Raw genomic sequence first — 24,857 nt, forward strand, 5'->3', positions numbered from 1 at the left:
TTTAAAGGAAGACGTGTTCTTTTCTTACCAGCTTTCCCTAGGAAGAGAGACAAGAAGAAGAGGTTTCAGTACTCTTTGGTCTTGGGTAACGTAGGGCATGGAGCCTCTTGCTAGAGCGCACCCATCTGTAATGTGTTTGTGTCGGCGTAACTTAAACGTTTTCAAGTTCAGGCAAAACTTCATTTTCCTCTTTGGGAGGAACATGCTTTACATAGCAGTGCCTTTATCCCTTTCTCTCTTCTATGAACTGTATACAGTTTAAATTATCCTATGTTGTGCAAAGACTGGTTTGGTGGCGTATCTTTTGGAGAGGAGAGATTACAGTCCCATTTGATTTCAAAAGCTCCCATCTACTGCTGCGTTAGCCTCTCTGTAGGTTGTACCTACCAGCTCCCCTTTATATAAGAAATGCAAACATATGGCTTCTGTTAGCTTGACTTTTTCTTGGTGCATTTAAGGTCAGGTGTCATCCCAGGATGACTCTTGACAGGTTAATGTATGTACCAGTAATAAGATAAATGAAACCTGGAAATCTACAGGAATTAATTCCTGGGGATTAAAATATGGGCATAATAATTACAGTTTCACCAGTTATTTCTTTGACAATATTCCATCAGTATTGAATCATCATAGATATGATTCTTTCACTAAAAAAAATTAATAATGAAATATTTGGTATCTGTTTTTTCAATCTGCATACTGAAAAAAGGATTCTTGAAGTTGACAAAACTTCCTAGCTAATGAAATCCTACTTCCCAGTTCTCCTCAAAAGTGTAAAGCACAATATTTGATAACTAGCAGTGAGCAAGGTCTGAAACAGAATATAGTTCAAGTCAAATGGCAAATAGTTCAGTAGCAAAATTTGTCACTTTTATCGAGCAGCCAAGGTGAGCTTTTGTATTCAAACTGTTTATAACAGAAAGTGGTGGGCTCACCTGTACTGTCGCAGGAGTAATTTTATCAGATTACTAAATCTAAAACTGGTCAGGTTGCCTGCCCTTGTCTCTAACCTACCACCATTTGGTCATGTACTCCTTTAGAGTGAACAGGCTGCTTAGGGAAAAGAATCTTAAATAAAAGAAAGGAAACCTTTAAATCAGTGTGCAGGTTCATGGTGGACACTCACAGTTGGTATAGCTTCTCCTGTATATGGTTTATGAGCATGCTTTTGAGCTTTGCCTGTGAGCGTTGTGGTGAGTAATGGACCACCATGTAGGTTAACAATACCTGTGAGCGTTTCTGCGTGTGGCAGTCTGTTCTGCTGAAATGAGACATTTCAGAATACCTTATGGAGCAAGAAAATGCATTACCCTGTCATTTTTAACAAAGCAGTCACTAAGTGATTAAAGTCCTTGGGAAACCAGTGTGTTAAATAATGTAATGTTTGTATCACATAATATATGCACGTGTGTGCATATATATATATATGTACATGGATTAGAATATAAAAACGAATATTTGAGTAGCTTGTAATAACGTAATAGATAATTGACCTCTGTTGTTTCTTTTCTGAATGTTTTTTTTCCATGCACCAACTATTACCTTTTTATTTAATTGATTTTGTTAGGAAGACTAATAGCTTGAATTGCCTGCAAAAGGTGAGACTCTAGTCAGAGGGTCCCCAAACCGTTCTTTTTTTGTTACATTACCAGATAAAATGCAAAAGTTTTGATGTTGTCCTTTAGGAGTTGTTGTTCTGAACACTTAAATATTTGTAGTTTAAGGTTTTTAAGAGGTGAGAAGTGAGTTGTCTTTGATTTAATTGCTTTGATAGCTAAGTAAATTTAGTGATCCTCCAAAATTTTGTACGAAGCAAACGAAGGCAGTTGCTTTTGAAGTAGATCCATGGTTTGGCAGTCTTTCGCAAGAGTTTCTAAAGCTGCCCATTTTCCACTGTGGCATCTCCTTTGATCTTATTGCAGCAGAAAGACTATTAATAATAATCAGGTAGCTAGGCAGGAAAAAAAAAAAGCATTTTTATTAATCCTAGAGGTATTTACCTGGAAGGATGTGGACTGAATATTTGTCAGTTTTTGTTTTCTCCCATCAGATACCAGCTTAAATTCACGCAGTCTAGCCTAAAACTGATCACGTGAAGGCATAGGCTTTAATGACTGATCTCCCTTGTGCGAAAGGGAGTGGTGGGGGGAGCAGACCTCTGTTTTGCCTGTGATTAAGGCATGCCTGGCTCTGCAGGTTACGCTCCCTGAGGAGCAATCTTGGTCCTGTACGCTTCCTCTCGGTAAGGCTCCTGCGAGTGAGAGGACTCCTGGGGCGCGACTGGTCGCGTGAGGCTCTTCCACAACGCCGTGGACGCAGAAGGGGTGCGTGCGCATTTGGCCTCGGTGATAACAGCCGTGGCCCCAGGCAGGCGCCTGCACTCCGTGGCCGATTCCCGGGTCAGGAGCCGCGGGAAACGCTGTGCCCGGGAGTTAGCCGAGGCTCTGCCCGCCTCGGGCAGTAAGCAGCTCGCTCCAGGCTGAAGAAGGAAGTTTCTCAGTACGTGGGATTACTGCGCTCATTTTTTTAATGATGGCATCTGTATCTGTGTTTCTAAAGCCGGATCACGACAGAACGCTTACCTACGCACACATGTGCGCGCACACGTGCAAACCATAAATTTGGCAGAGAAATTATGGCATCTGTTCATTGTTTCAGGTTCCCTGTATCTGGCATGTAAATATTCTTTTTCAAATTAGCCAAGAGCAAGTGGGTGCCAGCTCCCACACTGAATAATATAAGAAAGAGGCTTTTTCTCTGCTGGAGTAGTAGGTAAGCAGAACTGCTGTGTCAGTGTGGAGTTTCCAGTGTATTTTAGGTACTTGTGTATTGCAGAGCATCAGGTGACTGGTGTAAACTTGGCATTAGTCCTGTCAAAAGCAAAATAAACAAGCAACCCTGCTGCCTAGTTTTCTGCCTCTCACCCCACAGTCTCCTAAATAAACATGTTGTCATTCAGCATACTGGCTAAAATATACCAAGCATTTAAGTCTTTCCCATGTTTAAAGATTTACTGTCAAGTTTGCTGTTTCATAGGCTGACCCTGTATAAGTAAGTGGGCTTGCTGCAGAAGTTAAACCAAGTTGTGCCGCAAACAGACCGGCAAAGGACAGTGAGACAGCGTCAACATCTATTTGCAGCGATTACCCCAGTCCTTTCAGAAGTACTGTTGCTCTAAATATTGTGTACTTACATCTTCCTTTTTCAAATGTTGATTTATGACCCCTCTGTTAGCCCTGCTCTAGGCTATTCTTTTGTGGATGACATATAAAAAGAAGCATTTTTTGCTTGTTTGTTAGTAGTGTAATAGTATATGCCATGGGATGCATACCAGTATAACTTGGTTGTGGAAGTGTGTTGATAGTATCGTCCCTGGGTGGTAATACGAATTTCCCCCAGACTTGCTACTTCTACCTCTAGAAAAACGCTCTCCACCAGGGCTTGCTATGAAGTTCTTGGAAGGATGGTTGTTGTCCTTGTGTTAGGATTTTTTTTTCCTCTTGATTTGTATTAAGAGCTCCTGTATCCTAGTCAATCTTTCTTAATACTCAGGTAGGTACGCGAACCCCAGTCTTTGAGGTCTGAAAGAACTTCTCACTTTTATGGTTACTTTTCTGAGAAGTACGCTGACAGGCAGGACTAGCGTAATTACTTCCAAGACTTCCATGTGTACAAGGAATGACTAGTTTCATTTTTTTTCATCTGGTAGCAATTGACTGCTCAGTGGTCTATATGGACAAAGCTGGAGGCTTTTAAGAGGCCTACATAATCAGTAATGTTAGTATAGGTTTTATTTTATTTTTCCCCTATGTTTCAGTGGGAAACTCAGTATCTGAGAAAAACGTATTTGGTTTCATCTGCAGAAATGGTTCATCTGGGCAGATGCAAGTAATACGAAGCAAAGTAGATGAAGTATGCTGTCACTGCTCTAGGCAGCAGGAGATATTCAGAGGCATTAGTCAAGATATAGGGAAATTTGCATTAGTGGTTTGAGCTGAGATAAATCATTTACAGTAGTTATGTCATAGTTTTGTTACCATTTTTTTTGTTGTTACCATTAATGGTTATGGCTACCTGTTCTGTTTCTCAGTTATTAAGTTAAAGCTGCTGCGGAATGAAGAGATACTGCCCTTAACTGGATTCTCGGTACCATGAGCCGAGTAGTTTGAGAAACTGTTCTGTACTGTGAAGAGGCAGCTCTGTTGCATTCGTATAGTGCTAAATTTGCTTGTAAGAGATTAGATTAGACTTTCACCAGTAGTAAAAGTATTTGCTTTCTGTGAAATAAAGAAAAAAATGTTGGCTCATTTTACGCAAAGTTCTTTTTGAGGTAGAAGACAAATATACTGCTTCTAATACTGAATGCAGTATGCATGTATTTTTCCAATGGGACATTTTGGCGTTATGATTATGATCTCTTCATGTATTGGAAATAATCTCTCTCTTAACATACGAATACTAACATGAGCTATCTTGTTAATTGTGAATTAACTTAAAATGCTGAACGAGGAATAAAGGTAACAAAACTCATGTTTTTGCTTTGAGCTGTGCAACAAACTCTTGAAAGCCTGATGCTGCTTATGGAGCTGTTAAGTTTTCTTAAGTAGGCAAGTAACATCGCTGTCTTCTAAGTATTAACTGTAATGAGTTGTTCCACTGTGTCAGTTCAATATACACTTTTAATTATTGTGCTTTATTCAGATGAATAGATTAGAGTGTGGTTAATCAAAGTTGATTATTTTTTAATGTGTCTAGCTGTGGGTAAAAAAACTTCTAATTTCAGTTGCTTGTCTCAAAAGCGGTCATCTAACTGAAATTTCCAGATAGTCCCTAGAAAGTGATCTGTGTTGATTAAGAGCTTCAGTAGCAATTGTATATTTTAAAAACATTTTACTCAGTATCATAGGTTCATTGTCTGCTGCTTAATTTCTCATAGCAGAGAGCTATGAGACCTGCTTTGCATCTCAGAAGTAATAAAATAACTGATTTCTCATCCTCTGTAGTATGGTTTTAAAACCAAATTTGCAGAATGTTAATCAGTGTAACAATACACTGCCGTCTGCTTTTAGAAACTGAGGAGAGGGATGCCTTTGAAAAAAGGGAAGACTGAGACCAAAAAATAACTTTCCCCTCTCCCATAGTTGTATAGAGTACTGCAAGGTATTCAGTATAGCATCTTTTCTTCCAAATATTATTTGAGTACTGAGGACAGTACTTTTCAGTCCATAGTCATTTCCTTCTCCTCCACCTTTGTTGGCATGGAAGAGAGAGTGATCTGTGGCTTTGAAGGAAGCCCTCGGCATGAGCAACCAGGAGATGCACGAGGGGAGCTGAGGAGCCCGTGGGAGGCTGGGACGGCTTGTGCACAGACCTCTTGGCCAGGCGGGGTGGATTTGGGGGCAGGGCGGCCTCCATCAGTGCCTCCTGCCCCATGAGGTCTGGCACTGGAGGGGAGGCAGTTGGGAGGTATCAACTGAGAAGAGGTGCCTGGGGCTGGATTAGTGGTGCAAGGCTTGGCCTGAGGGCAAAGCTAGTGATCTCCACCTCCCCATTTTATCCATAAGAGTAAGGGAGTCATTGGGGTCCCCATCAATGGTGTCCCCATTCCAGTGTCTTGTTGGGGTCCTGAGCAGCTAAGTGCTTTTGTCATCATAAAAGGTAATGGCTGTTTTACCATCTTTCAAGCCACTTCCACACACGGCTCTGCCCAGAAGGATTTTGGCCATATTTAAGAACGTGTCTTCTAGTGTTTTTTAGTTAGGCGCACTATCTGTCATAGTTTTGAGGGCAGACAGCAGTGTTAGATATTATTAATTAAAAAAAAAAAAAAGTATGCCTCTTCTTGCTTTCTGTAGTGCTTTGTCCTCTGTTACTTTTGTTTTTCCATTTTAGAAAATAAATTCTTTAGAAATTGCCATTAAGCGAGAACAGCAACATATGTGCTACTAAAATGAATCCATTGTTCGCTGGAGCTGCAGTCTTGTTAAATGAGAGAGGGGGGTAACAAACGTTCCTGTTCCTTTGGAGGGCCCTCTCGCAGTATCTGAGTGCTGTGCTGCTCGTCTGTACCGTAAGGGAGAATGGTTACCGTGCTTTCAGAGATGGAAAATGAGACATGGAGGGATTAAGTGATATGTGCAAGGGCATGTGTATGAAGCTGAAGCCGTAGAAGCTTTACAGATCCTCATTTTAATAACAAAACCATCACTGCCTGTCATTTATTTATAATGAAACTTTGCTGTTATAGGGAAGTATATTTTATAGTAGAGGAAGGAGATATTGTGCTCACTGAGTTGCTTCTAGTAGTCAAAAGAAGTCTGCCAAAATTTAAGCTGTCTTCAGCTCTTGGCACAAAGATTTCAGTAATGTCTTATATAACTGATCTTCCCCCGTGCCATGGGAGTGATGACATTTTGAGGTTTCTTCCACATTCATTTCCTGTGATATGTATTATTTTAGTGCATCTTATCTGATCCAAGTCTATTGGAACCTGTTGTCATTGTCTTGTTCTGTAAGTGAATCTGATGTTTGCTCTTTTTTCCTTAGGACTGTGTCTTTGCTTTTTGGTTTTTGTTGTTGTTGTTCCTGAAGTGAGTGCTAAAAGGATACTAAATTTCTCCATTTTGAAGTGATAAACTAAGCTAAAATTAAGGAAGAGGTGACTCAGTAGCCAACTTGTGTACTAGACTATGTGGCTGATATAAAATAAGTAACTGTGCCAAACTTTATTTCCTTTTGTAGAAAGGTGCTGTTGAGGAACAGCCGGGAATTTTTAACAGATTTTCATTAGGCCCATGAATGGGGGTGTGTGTATATATAAATACACACATACACACACGCGGACACACACACACACACACACACACACACACACACACACGTATGTATACAAACAGTTATTTCAGTGCTTCTTTCCCACCAAGGTCTTCCTGGAAAAAAATGATTTGGATATTTGGCCACAGTCTGAGTGCTTTCTGGCTATCCATACTGTTTAAAAACAGTATTTCAAAATCAAGCCACTGGATTTTAATCTAAACTGACATATTCCACTGTAAACGGTGTGGATCCAAGAGGATGTCCCAGTCATCAAGTGGCCTCTCCAGGAGTGGGGAAGTCGAGGAAGAGAGAATCCACATTTCAAAACTGTTCTAATTTCTCATCGGCTGTGGAGGATTATGCTTGATGCAGGCAAACCAAAGCTTAAAAACTGAGGTCCTTTAGAAATTAGAAACAGTCTGGTCTGAGATCTAGAGAGATGCTAAAGGAATAGAACTGACCACAAAACTTAAAAGAAATGCAGGGGTTTTAAGGAATGGTTCAAGTTGAATTAAAATGAGATTTTTTTCTTCAGGTGAAAATTAAAGAAATGCAGTTAAATGTCACAGTTAAGGTATGTAAGACTGGATAGGCTTTAATGCCATACAAATAAGGCCTGTCCAGCTGTGGGATACTTGTACTTATTCAGTTAGAGCAGTGTGTATTGAAACTCATTTAAATAAAATCTACACTGCTTTTTATCTTTCACTTCATAATTCTCATCAAGTTTAGTATTTCCCCGCTGCAGGTATTCTTTGAAAATTCTGTGTAGGGCTGTTCTGAAATTAAATGTTCCCCAGGTGAATCTTTCATATTTGGTTCATGCCACTGTTTTATTAAACAAGTTACCAAACCTTACAGCACCTGCTATCTTCTGCACTGGGGGAGGGGGAAGGAGGCAGTTTTCAGCATTAAAAGATGTGGAGGCAGTTGAGTCATTTCCTCTGAATATCTGTAGAAACATATTCACATATCAAGACTTCATCTTACTTTCATTCTGAGTAGCTGCAGTTCGTAGCAGTAGTCAAGTGGTGTTTGCACAGAGCTGTTGCTACCAGCCAGAAGTGAGCAGTGTTACTGAGCACATTGTGAGCTCAAAAGGTGAGTTTAGCTTTACAAGTATCCCTGTGCAGCAAAAGGTGTTTGATTCCCTCCTCTGGCACTATTTTAGATAGCCGAAAGCTGAAGGAACTTCTCTACTTGGACCCGATAAGGTAGGAATGTAGTTCCTTTGTGAAATATAACATGCTCTGATGGAATATTAGATATATCCTGTTTTAAAATGTAGATAACTTAAAACTTTTTTTCTTTTTTGGGGGGAGGATAATTAAATGCATGCTTTTGATGGAAATTGCATGCCCTCAGTAATGTAGAATGAGGAAAAATATTTCTTCAGTTTTAGCATGTACAAAATCACAGGTGATGGAGAGAAAGTACCATCAGTTGCTAATGGGCACACTAGTGTTTGCTCTAGTTTAGGATATAGGAAGCTTTCTGTCTCTAAAAAACAGTACTGAAGTATCACCTTTGTCATTCTCATGCTGAGCTCTCCATGTTAACAGAAGCATCTGTTTTCTTAATTACTTACAGGTTTGGTGGTTTGAAGATTGCCATTCCACCTTTTCAGTTGCTCTCAAATACTCAAATTCTGCTGAGGAGTTTATGGTTTTTTAAAGAATTTTATGGCTGTAACACTTTCGTTCTTTAATGGTTACTGAAAATACCTAAATATCTAAGCAATGCACACTCAATTAAATCTAGCTTTTACTATAAGATTAATTGTCATTGGAATCTTCTTTTAAAATGTTTTTGCTGTTTGTAATTTAACAGTCTAGTGTTATCCTCTAACATTAGTCTTTTGAACTAGAGGTACGAAAAGCATTAAGGAAGTTTCTCTTAGTACCAGTTTAGTCTATTTTATAGTGACTCTATCGTATTTTTTTTTAACTCAGTAGAATTCCAGTGCCATGTTCTGATAGGTGTATTTTCCGAAATTTATAATATAACCCTGTCATATGGTATAAAACTGCTACTGAGTAACCTGAGTTACTTGTGCGTGTGTGGGTGTGTATTCTTAATTAGCAGTGATAAGGATAAACTCCATTAGAGATATTTTAGTATGACTTTCTGCTGTGAAAATGTGGACAGTGTACCTACACTGTCCTCCAGAAAATTCATCATCAGTCATTGTGGGAGTGATGCATGCAGCATACGTTGGCTGCAGATGTTTATCTCCCTCTGAAATGGAGACAGCTCGTTGTTCTGAGGTCCTGCTGTGATATGGCTGTGACACCTGTCTTGAGTTCCTGACTGAGTTATCCTTCATGTGCAGTGTTGGGTGTAGCTTGCAGTATGGTTCTGCACTCTTCAGGCAAGTGAGAGGATTTTTGTACTTGATATGGCAAGTTTCTTTGGAAATGATGGAAATGCTAGCTGTCAGAAGCCAGGTTAGTGCTATACCTACTTGAGACTCAGTCTTCGGTAAGAACAGAAGAAGGAGGTGCAGACATGATTTTAGTGCTTCAAGAAATGATGTTTTTAGGATTTTAACATTTATTTTGAACAGAGGAAGGACATGCTTTTAATTCCTTTAGAGACGGCTTCTGTTTTCCTATTCACGCATGCACTTTGCACGTATGCATCACATGCATAGAAGTGCAAGTGCATGTGTACTTGCAAAAATGTGCTCAGACAGCCTGTGTAACTTCCAGTAATCTTCTTAAAACTAAAATGGCACAGGAGTACTCATTCTTGTCCTGGGAACTGAACACTTTTGCACAGATGAAAGTCAGATCGAATTTGTTTCATCATGCTTTCCATTTCTTCTGCTGAAAGAAGCAGGTTTTCCTTCATTTTTGAAAATGATTGTACTATTGGGACTTTTGTGAGTGGGGTAAATTTAAAGACCTTGTTAAGATTCTGTGAAGTAATTTAAAAGCAAATTTATTCTTGGCGCAAAAACATTAAATTGACTATAATTACACTGGAAGTGAATTTGGCTTAATGACCTTAGAGAATCTATGACTTAATTGCTCCACTGGAGAAAAAAAAAAATTATGCTGTCATATTGTCTCTTGGATTTATGGATCATATATGGTTTGCACAGAAGGTCTCATGACATATGGATATCCTAAAGCTATAGTGTGTTCTGAAAAAGTGACACATGATCATGGAGTATATTTTGTATTAAGAAGCGTTTTTTATTCTTTTTTTTTTCCTATTAACTTATAATTGGAACTATGGCTTGGGGGGGGGTTAAGTAATTGATTATGTAAATATTTGCACAGTACTTATTGACTAGATGATATAAAAATAAGCTCTGACAACTTCTTTGGTGCTGTTTTTCATTTTTGCTTAGGAGCCATGATATGTTATATCCTTATCAAGGAAGCAACTTTGTATTTATATAGTGATACTCAATATGTCTTGCTCTACCATTGAAAATAATGGACTGCTTTACAGGAAAATAAGATTGGAGTATCTAGGGGGAAAGGTTTGAATTGCCATGTATGGGAGCATTTCAGCATAAAGGCATGTCATATATATGTTTATTTTGAAGTATTGTGTTTCTGCATGTCTTAGACATCCTCTGCTCTTGAGAGGGCAGAAAGGAAGCCAGTTCTGAATACCAGCTGCAGCAGTGCTTTACCAGTCTAACCAAAACTGGAAGGCACAACAGAGCTTTGAGAAAAGGTAGCTGAGGTCAGCATACACTTTGTTTATACATGAAGTGCCAAGTGACCTCCTAAACTGAAAAATAAACTTGTGAAAAATAAACCGCGGTCATGAAAAATTATTTTAAATTAACTTTATTTGGGGTTTTATTTTATATTTGAAATGTGTTTTCAAGTGCAGCTCTCTAATCAATTCATCAAGGTCTTTTACGTATTCAGTATATCTTTAAATTAACTTTTATTTAGAGATGCTCATTTTGTAAACAGTCATGAGAGATTCTGGTAAGTATAAGACTAAGGCCAGTAACCAACTCTGCATTCTTATGGGATAAGATACCCTGTTGGTAACTTTTCTCACAAGGAGGATGAATAATCTGCTGATAAAATTTTCCCTAGAAATACTACACACACTATTTGTTATACTAATTTAGTAGTTAATGAAGGGTGGTTTCATTCTTTCTAGGATCTCCAGAAATAAGAGCAAACCTTTGTCCCTTGTGACTCTAGGTTTTTCTTACCAACAATTTTTGCCCAATTTCCCTCTAAAATAAAAGTGGGTAAAGGGGATGGTGTAGGGAATGGGATTTGGGAGAAGGGTACTGCAACAGATCCCAGTAGACTGTTGAACAAACTGTCTTGAATTTCAAAATAATTCCTATTCTGTTTTAATGATCCTCCTTGAGAGGATTCACCCAGGTGGAGAAACCACCACACACAGCTACCTCAAATGAAGTATATCCGTAACAGTGCAAAGAAAGCACTTCCTCTGGGAGTCCACTGGAATTTGAGAGGCCCCTGATTATTTGGGTCTATCCATGAGTTTCCTAGCAAGCTGTGTCCTTGTGAAAGATTGATTCTTCTTATTCCACTATGTTTGGATATGTACCAATCCACGTGGACTGAAGAACTTCCTAGTCAGCATTGATGAACGAGGCAAAACTGGAGATACTGCCTCCATTGATGGTACATAGGAAGAAATAACTCCTAAGTGTAAGTCATTTCCTTCTCACCGGCTAGAGCTTGAGTCAGAGCACTTCATTTCTATAAGTCCCTATCTTCTTTTGTCCTTAACAGCTTGTAGTTAGCAGTCAGTTGATTTGCTTGTTTCTTCCATTTTAATTTTATCATATTCTGGAATTGGGATTATATTGCCCAATGCGGGATTCATTGTGAGCCTGACAGCAGCACAAGATGCTTGTTGTGCTGTAGAGGCTTGCCTCTCTAACCAGCGTGATGTGAGCCTCTGTGATGGGATAACAAGTGCTCTGCCTGCAGGGTAGATCTGGGATGAGCTAATTAGCAACAGCTACCTGTGACTGCTCTGATCAAATTTATGGTAGTGTGTGGAGGAGTGTCTCCCATTTCAATTTCTCCTGGCCACTTTACCACATAGCGGTCCCTCTGTCTGGGCAGTGACTGTTCTAGTCTGGCTGTAAGACCGAGAACTGTAATACTCATATATGCTTTCAGGGAGGCTGAATAATATGGTGGTAATTACCTATTTTACAAAGATGGATGAAGTTTAGATTACAAGAGCAGCATACACTGAAAGGTAGAAAGTGTTCACCTGTCACCAGTGCTGATACTAATTCTCCAGTTACATATTCCATGGATCTTTTCTGGTGGTAATCTGTCACTTAGGTCAATGAACTTCAGCAAAACTGGCTATTTGCTACTTGGCTTTGGCATTATCGTAAGACTTGCATCAATTCAGTTGATGGGAATGTTTATTCTAATGATACTGACTGGACTCTTCTGCTTAATTTCCTGATATTGCCCATTCACAATTAGCTTGTCCAGTTATAATGATGCCGGATTTGTTGGTGCTCACGAATTAGTTTACTTCTGGAAATTTCTTTATATTACTATAGCAATACTCTTGCTTTACTCAAAGATGATAGAACAAACATATCTTCAGAGAACTGTGCTTGTTTTTGTGATGATGCTATTTGCATTAAGGAAATGACCAGAACTTTTTTCACAGTGTAAATTCACAAGACAATATGAACAGTTGTCTCCTGAAAAATGACAGTCTATTTTTGCTCTTATGCTTGGAAAAGTTTCTTAAATGGATGGTTGATAAATACGATAAGGGTTCATATATGTATCTTTATCACTGGTGTCATTTGGGAATAGTTCCCAGTGCTTTTAAAATGTTGGGGCTCCTTGGAGAGTTATTAGTAGACTACATTTACAAATTATTCATGAATCAGAACTGTATCTCCTCATGAGTTGAGAAGGGAAACATCTTTCAGAAGAGTCAAGTCTTGAACATAAGCTGTCCACTTAAGAAATTCAAGGCCTAAAACAGCTAATAACTCAAAGTTCTTCATCCATCTCCAGATGACGAAGCTGTGGTAACAGCCCCTTTTCTATAACTGGAAGCAGCTGTAAGCTCTTCCATGACTGATTGAAGAGAAAGGCTACACTGCCTGATACTCGCACTAAGAAATTGTTCACTCTGAGATTGTTGGCTGTCCATGCTTTTCAATAAATGAAATTCTCTTAGATTGTGTTTTGTCGAAAACCTGTTGCAGGACTAGAAAAGAACTTCTGTCAGCCTGAATAGGTGGCCATTTTGTCAAGCAGCCTGAAAAGAAGTACTCATTAGGTGCATGCAATACAGACTCAAAGCAGGCAACCACTGGCACCCCAGAGAGTTGATGAACAACCAGTAAACAAGCCTCCAAGAGTCATCAAAGGTTAGGCATTTATTCACTGCCTAGAAACTCAGGCATTTTAAGATACAGCTTAATAAACAATTTCAACTCTTTTTTATTTTTTTATTATTTTTATTATTATTGAGAAGAACCTGTCATTGGTAATTACTAGAAGAAAAGAAGTCATAACTCTTCTAAGGGAAAGCATTCTGCATCTTCTGTTGGCTCGTCTGAAAGAGCTTCATCATTGCTTCACTAGTCTACTGACTGACTTTCTATCTGAAAGCTGCCTGCATTTAATTTCATTTTCTCTGGCCCTGATTAATAATTTATGGCAATAGGGATTTACTCTGGAGGCTGGGAGTTATCCTGTCATTTTCTGATGCTTGCCAGAAAGGCACTAAGTAATGTTCACTGAAAAGAACTTTTCCATTTTATCTGGCATTTGGTGATGCCAGCCCCTGAGCAGATATGTACACTGCAGAACACTTGTGCTCTGTGGTGGATACTGCAGCTCATAATGGATTCATTTTTGCTTAAGAAATCAGTAGGAGTTTGAGTTTTGTCTTTTCTCTTTGAATAGATATTTCTTTCCCTCTAGCATGTGATACATCAGTACAAGATTCCAATAAATTCTTAAGGGGTTTGATATTGTGCAGTCTCAATTTTGACAGGCTTTTAGGACACTTTGGAGAACTTCCGACCAGATTCCTTCCTCCCTTTTGTCATCTTGTATCAGTCAGTGATGGAGCTGAAATGTTGTGAGCAGTTTGCCAAATCTCTGAAAGACTAGGCCTGCTTTTTTGCATTAGGCATGGACCAGGGAACAGTGACTTTTACCACTGGAAACCTGGGCATCCTCCTGCTCTCCTGCCAAAAAGCACCACTGCTGCGTTTCCTTGCAAACTGTATCCCATTCTACAATTGAGTTTTCTCCTGGGAACTGTGTATATTTATTAGGATGGAGTTAAAGAACAGTAGACCTATAACAGTACTTCTATACTAGCTGGCTCCAATCATTGGAGCCTCCATTAAGCTCTTGAAAGGTCCGAGCAGTAAATCTATGCCTAGAAATATGAAAATCCTCACTTTGAAGAACTGAAATCTCTAGTATCATGGACCAGTAATACCACATTTCAGTATTGGTCATCATTCCCAGTGTGGAGTTCTCCATTGTGGATCATCAATTACACAAATGTTAATTTTGAAGTGCTTCGCCATTGTAGCTCCTAACTCAGGAAAGCATCCATTAATTTTTTTCCCCTGTACTTAAACAGTTTAGTTGGTTATGACAAGGGGAGGAATATCGTAAAGTATCATTTAAGAGTTCTGGGCTTTGCAGTAGATAGGAAAAAAGTATGACTTAAATAATTTTTTTTCAGACTGTTCAGCTGTATAGTATTATGCATGTTTCCAGTATGGAAGACTATTTTTATCATATCCAAAATTGGAAACAGTAAATTACTCCTTAATTGGCACCTTCCAGGCAGACTAAGGTTCTTAGCCTCCGAGATGCTCAGTTATCTGGTTGGATAGATGATTGCAGAAAATGTATATGCAGTCATTACTTTACATCTCATTCTGTTATCAATGATTTTGCAGTAGGCATCTCTGCTGAGTTTAGGAGGTTGCATGGACAATATATTAGCTGTGAGGTTGTGGTTTGTTTAGTAAAAAGTAATGTGCATAAACGTGTCTCAACAGACTTGAATATAAAAGTTTGGCTTTGCAAAGTGCATTTGGAATAGGTCTGTAAAAGAGAATAAAAGAGAATGCAGCTGTATGAAGGATGTGCTGTAACTGTGGATGTCAGACTGTTCCAGTACATTAGCAAGAGATATAATCGGCCTAAGATAATGTAGCATCATCTTCTCGGAGTAATAGCAAAGCTTAATTTACTGTGGAACACTGAAAAAAGGTACTTCCTTAGGACTGTGCTCCTAACATCTTAATAATAAATTGGGCAGATGTTGAGACTCTCAAAAATGAGTGTGGAATCTACCTAAATAAAATATAGATAATAAGGTTGTGAGGGACTTTAAAAAGTCAGCTAGCCTATCCCTGCTGCAGCATGTATAAAGACTGTTAAGCATTGTACAAGAAAATGTATTTAAAGGAACAAAAACAGTCAGTGTTTTGTTTAGAGACTTTGGAAGCGTCTGTAATGAAGAATCTTAGTATTTTGTATTTTTGAGTGTCGGCTTGACCTGAATATGGTTTAGGATGAATTTAGTTTCCAGTTTTTTGAAGTGTTTTTTTCAGATCAAATCAAAGTGATCTCAATTATAATTGCTGCTTGCAAATTCTTTGCTCCATTCAAGCAGAGTCCCTGATGAGTAATTATACTTTTGATACTGTATTTATATTCCGTGGTACCCTTCAGTACAGTTACTAGTTTCCATGCAGCAAGGAAAGATGCTTCTGGAAAGATACTTTTAGTATATTCAGATAATGCTGATTTAACTGGAATAATTTTGCACTGGGAACATGTCAGGGAAAAAAAAAAGGCAGGCAGGCCTTCCCACCTTTCGTACTCTATATTTTTCCTTTGAAAGCTGTGCCAGATCAGCATCCTCTGTATTCGTTGCACAGAGTAAAACTGCCAAAAAGGTCTGTACTTATCTCAAGGTATTAGATACCTTATAGAATACAGTTTTGACATTTTTTTAGTCACTGAACTGAAGTCAGAAGTTTTGTGCCTTTGGTGCCAGAAGATAAAGCTTTTCTTGTGCTTTAATACAAATGAGATGACTATATGCAGTCAGGAAAAAATTCTTTTTCTGTGGACTTAGCTTTCAGGTTTGCATGAATAAACACCTGAACTTTTTTAGGTGGTAAAGGCAAAATGATTTTGATAATATATTTAAAAAATATTTTCCTCCAGTACTTTTGAAGCTTCCATTTATCCTGGATTTCACAACCATGTTGTAAGTAAATTCTTTTTCTTGCATTAATTTTCTGAAATGGTAGTTCACAATGTTAATTTTCACAGAAGTAACAACCTAAGAGTTTAGTGATATGAAGGAATAGGGTGATAATATTCCTGTGTATTTGGGTCCTATTCAAATATGTATATCTGGATACGCATTTGCAGGGTTAGGGCTATTTTTGTTGAGTGCCTTGTGTAGGTTGCTGTTGTATAGCCAAAAGTGTCACTTAGAAACATAGGTACCTTTTGGAGAAAATAGATGGTGATTTTGTTATAAACACAGCAGAATGTTTCCTTCTGTGTCACAAAGGATTTTTCTAAGAGAAAGCAGTAAGAGTGCCCTAGCCATTGTGCTAATCTGAAGTTTCAATTAGCTATGTTGAATTAGAAGTGCACTGATTTATCTAGCATACTGATCTCCTCTGTAATGTTATTCAAAAGGGAATTATATACAACGCATCCCTCCCTTCAGCTTCAGCAACCAGCTTCTCAAAAGGCCCATGCAGGGGCAAGAGGCGCTTTCCTTCCGTTGTTAAGGAACATAGAACCGCTGCTGCAGGCAAAGGGATTTCTTTATATCAGCCTCCACCCCACAAGCTGTTGGAGAAGAGCTTATTCCGGCTGTGCAATTTCCTAGTTTAATGAGAAAGTATTATCAGAGAGGAAGGTGCTTTGGGAAAAAAAAAAAATCTAAGCAAACTGGTAGTCGCTTTATTCGGAGAGCAGCACTGAAGCGTTCTGAAGAATTTAAGAATAAACTGGCTGAATTTTTTAGCAAAATCAGATTTATCTGAAAACAGGAACTATACTGGAGCAGTGGAGGAAAAAAAACCCTGTAATTTTAAAGGCAATGGACTGATGTTGATACTTTTGTACTTCCTATCTTGATTAAAAGCTAGTTACAAATTCATGATAGCAGTTGAAATATCAAATATAATAGTTCTAACCTCATGTCTCCTAGAAAAGGAGTTGTGCCTCAGTAATACACTAAAAAGCTTTTAATCCATCAAAACAGTACCACAAAAAGGGAAGCAAAGTGGTAAAATTTTGTTTGGACTTTCAGAAGAACTTTTACACAACCCTTTACAAGAAGTTAATGAAATGGAGCTTGAGGCAAAATACTTCTATGGATCAAAAGAGGAAAAAGTTGGAAAACACAGAAGAATTGTCAGTTCTTACTGAAATAAGAAAACCGCCTTTCTTCAGTCCTTGAAAAGCTTAGTCTAAAGCCCTGTGCCTATTTCTTGTGTGGTGAACTCTTGTGACTGTAAGGGACCGCGATGAGCCCAGAAGGACTTGCGGTGGTTGCAGCAGCCACTTCTCATGGAGCAGAGTCCCGGCTGAGAGCTTCCAGTCTGGGATGCAGCAAGGGGGCATGATAACGTGTGTGTGGCAGGGGGGAGGCAGGATGAAGCGTGACAAAAATAAGTTGTGGTTGCTTTACCTGAGCATAAACTTACCACTCTGGAGGAGGAGGAGAGCTTGCTTGTTGTTCTGTTTTATGCCTCTTTCACTACCTTGGTCTCTGTAAGTGATACTGCAGGAGTGAAATTTTATAGTAGATTTGAGTGAATAAATGGTGGCAAACAGATTTCCATCCCAAAACAGGATATGACCATAAAAGGAAGGAGCAGACATACAAAATCTGACTTTACAGTTCATCAGTACATTTTATCCAAATCAAAACCTTGACAACCAAAGTTGAGGCTTTACATATTAGTTGTAAACAGTCATATCGTATCTGTGGGAAACATCTGCTACCTGACAAACTTCAACAGTAGCAAGTCTTATCTGAAGCACCTTTGTGGTTAATCGGAAAGCCTATTGATAGCCTGTATAAAATGCTGCTAATCTCTGCACGTTTCCAATAATATTTAAAATCCCAGAAAGCTCTTTTATATTTGTATTGAAATATACTCACTTTATAGCTGCTTATTTACCTATGGAATAGAGAAATCAGGTTGGATGAGAGATGAAAAGGGATTTAGTTCTCTTTACTTCAAAAATTCCTCAACTTTTGCTGACTTGCCATCAACCAGAACACTAGCATGCTACAAAGTGTTTAGGACATTATCGTAACTCTGATTTTGGTTTTTATAAAAATATATTTTTTAAAAAGATATTTTAAAAACATATTTTTTATAAAAATATCATGTGGGCATGGTGGTGATTTTAGTAATCCCATCAGTTTCAGAGTGGCCTCATTTTTTTTCTTCCCCATTGAGCTGAAACTGTGCTCTGACTAGTGAATACTTGCCAAAGTAGAAATACTGGATTTACCATAAAATTGCACAGCTGTTTGGCTTTGTTACTGATGTAGCTACTGGCCTGACATAGTAGTTAGCTACATAACAGTTAGTTACAGTCCCTTTACATAATCCAGATATGTTTAGCTGTTAAAAAAAACAAAAAACAAACAAACAAAAAAAACCCTGTTCACCTAGTCATTAAATTGTTAAATTGGGCTCATACAGCAAAGGGGGTCTCATGGTATGAAAAACAGAGGTGAAGGTATTTACCTGGTTTTTCACTTCAGCGGATCTGAAAGGGTTTAACATTGAACAGTGGTGTGATATAACTGCAGCCTGATTTTCTAGGTGCTCTAGAAATTCTTTGGAGAACATTTGATTGATTTTTATATATATGTATATATGCACACAGCCACACATTTATTTTTTCCCCTTTATATCCCATAGAAATCAGAGAGGCTACCAAATTAAAAAATGAAAATCTTTTATCTTCATTTTGAAAATAGTTTGCACTTTGTGTCAGCTTGGATAGCAGAACCTCCTGAGCAGATGATAACACCAAGCGTTAGAAGACCAAGGAACAATTTCATTTCCTTGAATGATAACACTTTGATTTCTATACACATAGTTGCACAATAAAGAGCCTTTCTTTATGTGAAGGTGCTCACATTCTCTACTGCGGTACTTTGTGTGGCCGGTAGCACGGCAGCAAGACAAGACTAGGGCCAGGGCATGTTCTTCCTGAGCTCACCACAGTGTTTTGTGTCTTCAGAATGGCTGATGTTTCAGTACATGGCTAAACTTTAGAAAACATCTTATTTTACGTTTTTAAACAAACAGCTTAGCTTAATGATGAGTATGCTTTTATGTATATATATAATGCTGTATATGATTTTTGGTCTTACAACAGAGTATTGAGTTTTTTCTATTTAAAAATTACTAATTCTCCAATTCTGCCATTCTAGCTTATTGAGAGTCCATCATGGGCCCGCGTTATGTAGCCCTCTAATGTAATGGGGTTCAACTAACTTAGAGCTAATAAACCAGCTAACTAACTGCTGTTAGCCTGAATTGAAACTGAGCTGAAAAATGATTTATTAATGCTTCCTGGGTTTAAGCTATTGGAAATAATCTTCTTTCAGATTCTGGATGAGTTTGTATAGCGTAGATATCTTGAAAAACATGCTTAAAGGAGGAGTGCCACTTAAAGAGGTCATCAGAAATGCAGCTAGTGTGAGCTCTCTGTTCAGCTCAACTTAGCCATGTTATGTATTTTACGTATTAGAGCATCTATTTAACATATCATGAGTCAGTAGTGAATTGTAGCTGCAGATTCATTCGTTGTAAATCTAGGCTATTGTAAAACTTACCATGGATGCGTCACCTAAAGTCAAAGTAGCTCATACTGTTGCTCGTACTGTTCAGTAAGAGAACAGCCCGAGGGAGTTTAACATCTATTAAACATGAGAGCATAACAGAGGAGAGGTGATTATTGAGATCCCTGTCTTGACCTTCTTCACATGAAGCATTTTAATGGTGATCAGAGCTCTTTAAGCTGTCAAAGTTCACTGTATACAGTGACTTCAGCAACAGTGTTTGTAGTGACAAATAAAAATTTTCCTTTGAACCAAATTAGTAGGGATTTTATGGGAGATTGTAAAGTCTAAAATTTGGCCATTATTTTACTAAGAAGAATATTTTAAAGTAAAATAATGACAGACCACTAATAAAAATGAATTAAAAGACACAAATTCAGGCATTGCCTTCCCTCAGAAGATCTTTCTTTATTCAAAAGTGAAATAATGATTAATAAATTGACTTTATACTTTCAGACTGGAATATCAACATTTTTATTAAAGACTTAATAAAGTAAAAGTATGTTCAAGACCTTGTGTGTAGACACTGAAAATGAAGCCAGGGTCTCCTTCCATGAGCTAGCTTTGTCAGAAGACTTGGTGTCAGAAGTGTGAAACAGCGTTGCAGGCCACAACCGCTTCTGGTTGTGATGAGGGTTTTTTTCTGGCTACAGAGAACATGTTTTTCTTGATGTCATTAGGTAGAACATGGCAGTTAAGCAAATGTGTTTTTGAAAACTATTACATGACTAGGGCAAGTGTAGTGCTTTGATGTACACTCTTAAGTTTCTTGTCCGAAGTTTTCTAACTTTAGCTCTGCTGCAGAACACACAGTAGTGCATTGTTGTTGTTGTTGCTTTTTACTGGTTGATGCTTTAATAGTGAAATATGTTAATTTTAAAAGGTGGTTGAAAATTATTCTTTGATAGTTGTTTACTATGACAACCTGTGTTTTAATTATATACTTCAAATGCTTTTCTGATGCAAAAATACAGGTTTCACTTTCTAATACTTGATGGACAGTTAATATCTATTTCCTTATTTTATTTGTGTAACACTGTGTATGTATGTTCTGTGGACTTGTTACATTGCTTACTGAAGTGTTTTTAGCCTCCTGGAGCAACCCTCTGAATAATTACTGTAAAAATTAAAAAAGGGAAATCAAGTTTCAATGCAAGAAAAAAGGAAGGGCACCAAAAAGGAGGTGAGAAAGGGGAAAAGGGAGAGAAGCATGAAACTGTTTAAACTGTAAGTTTTCATGCAGAGCTCCTGTTGTAGCCAGGAGGGGAAGAGAGGCAGGAGGACCGTGGGAAAGAATCGGGGAGGAGTTGATAAATGTGGGGAGAGATCATGATTTTTTCTTTCGTATTAGCAAGCTCATGTAGAAGGGCAAGAAAGGGGAAGGAAAATCTTAGTGCTTGTTATTTACTCCCAAACCCAAGTTTCTTCTTGCACAATACCCTGATGAGCTGTTTGTGGGCCGAGGCTGAGGCTCAGGGCCGTGCCAGTTTGCCTTATTTCTGGCTGTGCTCTAGCACGAGCACTGCAGCACTGGGGGGGAGGGGGGGTGGATTTTGGTTTCCCTTATTGTCAGCCTTGTATCTTTTTGCGGTCAGTACCTTGTAGGAAAAGAAAGAAAAAGCAAGACGATGGGTGAGGAGATGGTTATTTAGAAGGCGGCTGTGGGTGACTTCTGTGAGAGTCTCATGAGGTCTCTTGATAATTTCAGACTTATTTAAATGATTACTTTAAAAGGACCAAGGTACCACAGAATTGGAAGATAAATATTGAGAGATTTCCTTACCACCATCAACCCCCACCAAAAAAAAAGAAAATATCAAAGCTCATAGATTATTCTTAAGTGCAGTAGTTGTAAGAAAAGTTGTTTCTGTGGAACTGATGAGCGTCTTGATATGTGGTTTGGCCAGCAGCGTGTGCTGCAACAGGAGGTAACATGCTAGGCTCAGGGTCGTGACGCTGGCATACAAGACTAAAGCATGTGTTAAATTTGCTTTATTTTGTAATTTTTGTAATACTTTTGATGTATTATTGCCCTTAAAGGGGAGGGAGGGTTAGGAAGAGAAATGACGACAAAAGTTTCTCGTTGGACCTGTATGCTTCTCCGAGATGTCTCTATCACGCTGCTTCCTTCCTCCCTCTGCCCCTCCCCCCATAGAGGACCTATATTCACATAATAAAATATTGATAGCACTAGTCTTATAAATTTATATTTTAGCATTAAAATGTGTGATGATGGTGCTACACTGTGTATAATATATGAAGCTTCTGTGCATACTGTGAATGTATAATAGACATAACTGTTATGGAAAATTAGGCTCACCAGCCACTGTAACAGGGTCCAACCCTCAGTTCCCACTGAGAAGTTCAGAGCCAAATCGGAGCGAAATTAAATGAATTTTAACAATGCACGTGCAGTAATTACGGCTCGAGCCGGGTGCCTCCAAAGAGGGACCCCAAACAAAGAAATCCCTGGGCGATTGTACCCTGACGGTCTACGTTCCCCACCCCTCACGCCATGGTTCGGACCAGTCGTAATATTTGGGTCTGGGGTCTTCCTGTTCTCCGCTGGGTCCCGTCGTCGTCTCTAGGCAGGCTGTTTTTTCCTGGTCTTTACTGTTGCAGCTTCTGCTGACGGATGTGCCTTCCTTGTAATCTTCCTTTCCAGCTTGAACTGGCTCTGGGGCCCTTTCTTACTGAACTCGGTGGAAGTTCCTGATGTTATCTGAGTGCAGCCTAAGGCTTCAGCAAATGTAGCTACTCATGCTAAGCAAGTTTTATATGAGAAGTGTTAAGTGAGAATATGAGAATATTCTCTAATATGAGAAGAAGTTAAGTTTCAGTTCAATATTCTTTAACATAACCATTCTAGTTTTAAAATTGAATATGATGTTTCAAGCAAGAAGTGTATTTAGAAGGCACTTAAAAAGGGATGTATTAAGACCTATTTTCCAAAAGTTGATAAGTATACCAGGAAATTTAATTTCTCCCCTGTATCACTTGAAACAGAAGTCTGGCTACATTCATGCAGTCCAGAGAGCTCCTTTGGTTCTGGCTTTTTATTTATTTATTTTTTGCGTTACAGCTTATACAAATAACTACTTTGGGAGTCTTATCTTTGCTCTGGCACACAGGAACCATTTGCTCAAACTAAGAAGTCACAGATTACAAATGAAGAGATACACCTGAAGTTAATAAAGTTTCCCCCTCTTCCCCCCCCCCATTTCTCCCCTAACTCTCTAGAAAAACACACATTTTACAAAGTAATCCAGTAGCTGGCAAAATCACTGCGCATTTATGGATAGCCGGAAGAGAGAAATGTTTGTTCAATGCCTAGATTATTACCATTAAATAGAGGTTTTGAGAATACAGGTAATTACTAGTCCAAATAGTACTGTAAGTGCTAGGTTGGTTTTGCCTTCCTGGTTCTGCTCTGTCAGACCAGTAGTGTGTGGCTGGGGCATGTGAACTGGTGGATTCAGTGCTCAGGGGTTGTGCTGAAGACAAGCTTGTGTTCTTTGGTGTTGGGGTATTTGTTTTAAGATGGAGGAATGGGTTAAGGCTGTATCTTAAATTCAACAGAATGCAAATACCAGAGGAAAAAATATAACTTACCTGAAACTTTTAGGAACATTAGTAACTGGATTTTTTTTTTCCCTCCCTCTAGAGAACAAATTCAGTTGGAACTAGTAATGCAGATTTTCCCTCTGCGGATCCCAGTATGTACCAGTTGGACATTACTTTAAGAAGAGGACAGAATTTAGCAGCACGGGATCGTGGAGGTACGTGTGTGCTGGTAAACATTGCCTTAGTACTTCTCAAGTCGTTTGTTCTTTGATTAATAAATACTCTCATGTAAAATTAAAGTTTGAGAGATAGCTATAAGTTTGAATTTTAAGTGTATTTAACTCTGCTTAAAATTTTGCAAAGGTTCTCTCAGAAGCCCAAAGTAAAGGGCCACCTAAACCCACACAGGAGAGTTAATGAGATTTAGCTAATACTGGTTCATTTCAGCTGTTAGCTAATTTGGCTATCTTTTAGGAATGTTTTGATGTAAGAAAGGTGTGATAGATTAACTGAACAGATTGTTGCTGCCTTGCATGCTAGTTACGTATTTTGTTAACTGACTGCTTAACTGATAAATAATTGGAGGTCTGTTTAAAAAAACAACAAACAAAATATTTGAGTTCAGTCATTACCTGGTGGTCAATCTGCTGATCAGATTGGCATTTTATAGTTTGCCCTAAGACATATACTGCACACTGTAGTTTAGACACAGAAAGGATTCCTAAAGGGTGCTTGGACCTGCAGGAACCCACTTGGCAGTCTTACTGATTCTGTGTGTGCAACTGCAGCTTGTATTTAAAAGTAGATCGGTCAGTAATCCATTTCCTGAACAGCAAGCTGAGCATGATAAATCTGACTTACAGCCTATTTTTGATTTGCTGTAATATATTCCTTGTGAGAGAGAGAGAGAGAGCACGCCATAGAATTTTAACTGTAAAAATAGTATTGTACAGAACTTTTCAATGCTAACTTGGTAGAGTTACTTGGCCCAGTTCAGATCTCAAATACAGTAAACCTGGAGTACCTGCTTACATTAGTGGGAAATTACTCCATATTTATGCCCCGAAACTGAAATTTTAATATACTCACAGTTGCAAGAATAATTCCTATGTTTTTGCTGTAGAAGATATACATTATAGATTGATATCCGAGTAGACTTTGCCTGACGTTAATGAAAAATAGATACTCAGATGTTTTTGCTTCATGATCTAGAGGCACATCCACGAAGCTTGCCCAGTTTCTGAATGACAAGTGTTGTAATTCATTTATATTCGTCATTCATAATGTTTAAAAGTGAACAAAAATGTGATCATAAATGTGATGATTCATATGTGAGGTAAAGCATTGTTTTATTTGATTTATAATACAGCAACCTAGGCCTGGAATCAACAAAGTGCAAGAGATCTGTTGCTTGAGGGGGGAATCCAAGGTTCTGAATTAACCACTAGATGTGCTATATAAAATGTTAAGCACTTTAAAAGGTCAATCCAGAAACCTGCCAGTCGAACAGCAAGGAAATCTCTTCAAGCTACCCAGGAGGAAACACCACAAGAAGGGTGTTTTTTCAGTGGCTGTTAGTCCTGGAGCCC

The 24,857-nt window shown here is 38.5% G+C and overlaps 1 protein-coding gene across 5 annotated transcripts in view; it reads left to right on the forward strand.

Annotated features, from left to right (window-relative positions):
- Nucleotides 1-24,857, forward strand: part of LOC135324697 (multiple C2 and transmembrane domain-containing protein 1) — a 286,852-nt gene that overhangs the window by 83,306 nt on the left and 178,689 nt on the right. For 4 of the 5 annotated variants that reach the window (XM_064501475.1, XM_064501478.1, XM_064501477.1 and 1 more), the window contains exon 2: nucleotides 23,369-23,483. In XM_064501475.1, the coding sequence (XP_064357545.1) occupies nucleotides 23,369-23,483 (115 nt within the window). Of the gene's footprint in view, nucleotides 1-7,953; nucleotides 8,031-23,368; nucleotides 23,484-24,857 lie in introns of those variants that run through there. The other variant, XM_064501480.1, reaches the window with a different exon arrangement.

The sequence above is a fragment of the Dromaius novaehollandiae genome, chromosome Z (assembly GCF_036370855.1).
Source record: "Dromaius novaehollandiae isolate bDroNov1 chromosome Z, bDroNov1.hap1, whole genome shotgun sequence".
Taxonomy (NCBI): Eukaryota; Metazoa; Chordata; class Aves; order Casuariiformes; family Dromaiidae; genus Dromaius; species Dromaius novaehollandiae.